The following is a 5,000-nucleotide window of genomic DNA, read 5'->3' as shown; positions in this document are numbered from 1 at the left end:
TCCCTGAATCGGTATTGTGTGTGCAGAAATTATGAATGTGCTTTATGAAACAAATATGTGCTGGATAATAATGTGATTCAGAGAATGGCTATGTTGTAGTAGTGTATAATCACGGAAGTGTCCTAAAGGGGGTAGTCATCTCAAGAGCATACGTGTATATTTATATTTTTGTGAGAGGCTTTGATATTTTTTTTTAGAGCACTGAACACGAGGTGTCAAAATGATGTGTTGTTTTACTTTGATTATTTGTTTCTGAATTAGCTGACAGATTCTAACCTGACTATGTCAAACCTATCCATTGCATTAATACATTTGATGTTTTTGCATTGAACAGGAGCCACCAGCTGGTCTTTGCTTGAAGTTAAGAGCATTTCACACAGATGCACCTGCCACCAATGTTCACCGTAGCTACATAGCAGCTTGGCATTTGTATTTGTTTGGTACAGCAATTCACTGTTATGTGTTCCACCAACTCAATACTGACCGACTCACATGGACTCCAAAGGAACAAAGTGCTATGTTGCCATTGTTAACATTTCGTTGTTTTGCTAAATACTCGAATATAGAATTGGTAAAAGTCATTTAGATAAATGACGTTGTTAAAGGATGTTTTAGTGAATCCAGGAGAGTCGTTATGATGTGATCATCACCGTGACAGCTGTAGTCCTTTAAGGATTGTGATCACTATAATGCGTGTTCATTGCACCATTGCACATGTGGTTTCTTTATGGAGCATGTGGATGCAATTGGGTCAAGGAGACATTGCAAGCTGTGACAATCGACCAAGAGTCGCCGAAAACCATTGGGCAGCCTCATCTGTCACACCTGTCACACCATGTACGTGTGCGTGTGTGTGCGTATGTGTGTGTGTGTGTGTGTGTGTGTGTGTGTGTGTGTTTGTGTGCGCGTGTGTGTTTGGTGTGTGTGTTTCTGTGTTTGTATGTGTTCGGTGTGTGTGTTTGTGTGTGTTTGTGTGTGTTTGTATGTGTGTGTGTGATGTGTGTGTGTGATGTGTGCATGCGTGTGTGCGTGTGCCTGCAGCAGGCTTGGTCAGGTGTCACTGCACAGCAGAGGACAGGGAAATGAGATGGAGGATGATGCCGACCGTAAACTGCTTACAAACAAGGTTGTTGTTGTTTTTGGTTTGCAGTGAACCTGCTGGACACGACAACAATCACGGGAGACTGGGGCTGGCTCACCTATCCTTCCCACGGGGTAAGAGATTCTAATTAAAGCTGCACTAAACTGTTTGACTCCAAGGCAAATACAGCGCGTGCTGACACATATTGTCATGGCCGCGGAGCCGGTGGAACTGACTCTGTGGAAGGGAAGGATCCTCCCCTAATGCGTTGACATCATCATTTATGTCAAAACATTTTCATTCCTAGTGTTTCCACCGCTCCAACTGTTTTTTCAAGCAGACAATGATATCTTAAAGGTTGTTCCTTTTTTTTATCTCAGTGTTGAAAGTGTGCGAAACTCAGACACAATGGACTGCGGACACGATTAGCCAACGACATGTAATGTGTGAGCAAGAGAGTGATGTGTTGTGTGTCAACAGCACTAACACAGAATACCATGGCACCCTAATGTACTCTATTTAACACCTCGAGGTTTGGCCCATGTTTCTTCATCTATTCATTTAAGTCGTTGTGCGCATCGATGCGCAGAATATCTTCCTGCTCATTAAATAAGATGAAGGCCGTCCAATAGCAGGGGCTTGCTCCGAACAATAACATTGTTATCCTTAGGGAAAGCCGGAACACAGGCCGCCATTTGTTAAAAACGGATGGCCCAGCACGCTCAGTTTGCAGTGCAGAAAAGCCTGTTTGCATGTGTTCGTTGCTTCCTTTAAAAATACAGAACGAAGCAAGGGGAGTGACAAATCTCCACGCAACACGTGGCAAAAAACGGACTATTCAATCACAACTTTTAATTCCGCCATTCTTCAGGGAGAGGTATCAGAAGGGCTTTCCCACCATCACCTCACAAGAACAATGTGTACGCATGAAAAACTATTTTTCTCTCTTTGGCCGTAAACATATTATTCCCTGCAGTCGTCCGTGAGTTATTCTCGTCCATGTAAATGTGCTCTGTGAGGATGGAGAGGGTCGGGAGGGGCGGGGAGGGGGTGGAGGGGGGAGGCTGTACCAGGCGCCGCTGGGGGGACAGGGGGGAGGGAGAAGACGCAGGAGCAGAGCAGGACTCCGGGGGGTGGGGAGATGAAAGAGAGGAGCGGGGTGACAGAGGGGGCAAGGCCACAGGCAGATTAGCATATTGTAGCAGTGGAGGATGGGGCACAGGAGGGGTGACAAATCCCGGGACACCCACGGTGGCGACAGAGCAACAGGTGGTCACGGGCGATCCAGCTGCCACCGCAGTCACTGTTAGCCCTCTTACCAGCAGCACCACTACACTCACTGTTAGCCCTCGTACCAGCAGCACCACTACACTCACTGTTAGCCCTCGTACCAGCAGCACCACTACACTCACTGTTAGCCCTCGTACCAGCAGCACCACTACACTCACTGTTAGCCCTCGTACCAGCAGCACCACTACAGTCACTGTTAGCCCTCGTACCAGCAGCACCACTACAGTCACTGTTAGCCCTCGTACCAGCAGCACCACTACAGTCACTGTTAGCCCTCGTACCAGCAGCACCACTACAGTCACTGTTAGCCCTCGTACTAGCAGCACCACTACAGTCACTGTTAGCCCTCGTACCAGCAGCACCACTACACTCACTGTTAGCCAGCCCTCATACCAGCAGCATCTCTCTGGGCTGGTTCTCCTTTGGGCTTCAGCAGAGCAGGGAGGCTGAGCGGCCAGTAAAATCAAATATTATACAATCTGAGGGACGAGAGAAAGCCGCCACAACCACAATCACCATTTATCTGAAATCACCCCAAAAGAATTGTGTTTAAAAATATCTCCCAAAGCATATTAGTACCAGATGGCACACTGAGGGTTCTATTAATTAATATTACAGGATCAAAGTAAAAAACAGTATTTCCTTAGACCTGCATGGTGGGAGATTTTCAGTTTTTTTTTTTTATTTGAAATGTTTATGGAGTTTTATGAGAATAAAACCACCCGCTAATCGCTCAATTAACTTTGGCCGTACATTTCTCCTTAACTGGTGTCTGTGGAGACTATGCAGGACCTCATGCAGTGGTCTGTTGTGGAGGGAATCACGTTAGAGTGGGGGAGTAACACACCGCACTGACATTTTAAATAACTCAGGATTAGAAGAGGTGGATGCGTTTTACTATGACTAAATACAATGTAAAATCCTTTTGGGCCAAAGTTCACATCACAATTCCCATGTTTGACTGATTAACAACATTAACAAACTGATATCGTCCTGAATCATATTTTGAATGGGAGCCTGTTCGATTCCTGTGTTCGATGGGTGTTTTTAAAACCTGGGCCACTAAAGGATATTGATCTGTTGGTCACATAAAATTGATTGATTGTGATAGTATAAGTACAAATATACGTTAAATGGATTCGTTCATTCATTCATTCAAGGAAGGTACAATACAAGCAGTAATGCAGATACAAAGTCTGACGGATTCGTCAATCAATTATTCTAGAAGAATATAGTCTGATGGATAATTGGGGGCACAGTCCTTCTTTAGCTGGGGGCTATATTATTGTCAAAATCAGTGATAGGTTCAAATCCAGCCTTGCTGACACATTGAACGTAGGTTACTCAGCTAGCCCTTGAACATACACAGCTACACAGCTCACAGGAAGTCGTACACAGCTCACAGGAAGTCTCATGAAGTCTTATGCCATAGTTTCAACAGTTGTATGAGTCTGTTTAACTTTTCCTCACTTCACTAAAGGTTCCATTTTCCATACACTTAATTGGATTGATTCTTAATTGTAGCCTGTGAGCATGAGATAATCTCCTGGAAGATGATTTCTGAACTGAAACTCCTATCGTTGGGACGCCTGGTTATGGAGGGTCACTAGTAGGAAGGAGAAATTGTGGAAAATGAAGGGAAGAAATGTTAAACAAGCAGTATTTAGAGTGGAAGACAAGGCAGAGAGAGAGAGACAACTGAAGGTCAGGGAGGATCTACACCTCAAAGGGGATTTATATTTAGCATTTGATGTACTGCAAGGGTGTGTGTATGTATGTGTGGTAGAGAGAGAGAGAGAGAGAGAGAGAGAGAGAGAGAGAGAGAGAGAGAGAGAGAGAGAGAGAGAGAGAGAGAGAGAGAGAGAGAGAGAGAGAGAGAGAGAGAGAGAGGAGAGAGAGAGAGAGAGAGAGATAAATAGAAAGAGAAATAGAGAAAATATAGAGAAATATAATTAGAGAAATAGAGAGTGAAAAAAGAGAGAGAGAGAGAGAGAGAGAGAGAGAGAGAGAGAGAGAGAGAGAGAGAGAGAGAGAGAGAGAGAGAGAGAGAGAGAGAGAGAGAGAGAGAGAGAGAGGTGAGAGAGAAATATAGAGACAGAAAGAGAGAGAGAGAGAGAGAGAGAGAGAGAGAGAGAGAGAGAGAGAGAGAGAGAGAGAGAGAGAGAGAGAGAGAGAGAGAGAGAGAGAGAGCGAGAGAGAGGGGCAGAGAAAGAGAGAGAGAGAGTGAGAGAGAGAGAGAGAGAGAGAGAGAGAGAGAGAGAGAGAGAGAGAGAGAGAGAGAGAGAGAGAGAGAGAGAGAGAGAGAGAGAGAGAGAGAGAGAGAGAGAGAGAGAGAGAGAGAGAGAGGTACTGACAATGTTGAGGCCTCATGGGGCTGTTTGACAAATGGGTATTATGACAGTTTCTGACTTTTCCGCTGGCTTGTTTCACTGCCTTTTTTCGCACTCTAACAACCACAAAAACATTTTTTTTCTCTTCTCCCCCTTTCTTTCCACACTGTAGCCGCGCCAACGGCTGTAAAATTAGTTTTTCCTTTTGTTCGGCGGTTCTCCGCTTCAGGCAGGAGTGGCTCCTTCATGCTCGCGGGTCAGGAAAATATGTCTGAAGAGAAACACAGCGGCTACGCGGC

General features: G+C 45.2%; 1 protein-coding gene across 2 annotated transcripts in view; it reads left to right on the top strand.

Moving 5' to 3' along the window:
• epha8 (eph receptor A8) overlaps positions 1–5,000 on the top strand; it is an 87,763-nt gene that overhangs the window by 22,612 nt on the left and 60,151 nt on the right. For both annotated transcript variants that reach the window (XM_030364609.1, XM_030364619.1), the window contains exon 2: positions 1,151–1,215. In XM_030364609.1, the coding sequence (XP_030220469.1) occupies positions 1,151–1,215 (65 nt within the window). The remainder of the gene's footprint in view (positions 1–1,150; positions 1,216–5,000) is intronic.

This window comes from Gadus morhua, chromosome 1, assembly GCF_902167405.1.
Source record: "Gadus morhua chromosome 1, gadMor3.0, whole genome shotgun sequence".
NCBI lineage: Eukaryota > Metazoa > Chordata > Actinopteri > Gadiformes > Gadidae > Gadus > Gadus morhua.
The sequence above is the reverse complement of the archived record's forward strand: the minus strand, read 5'-3'. Positions and strand labels throughout refer to the sequence as shown.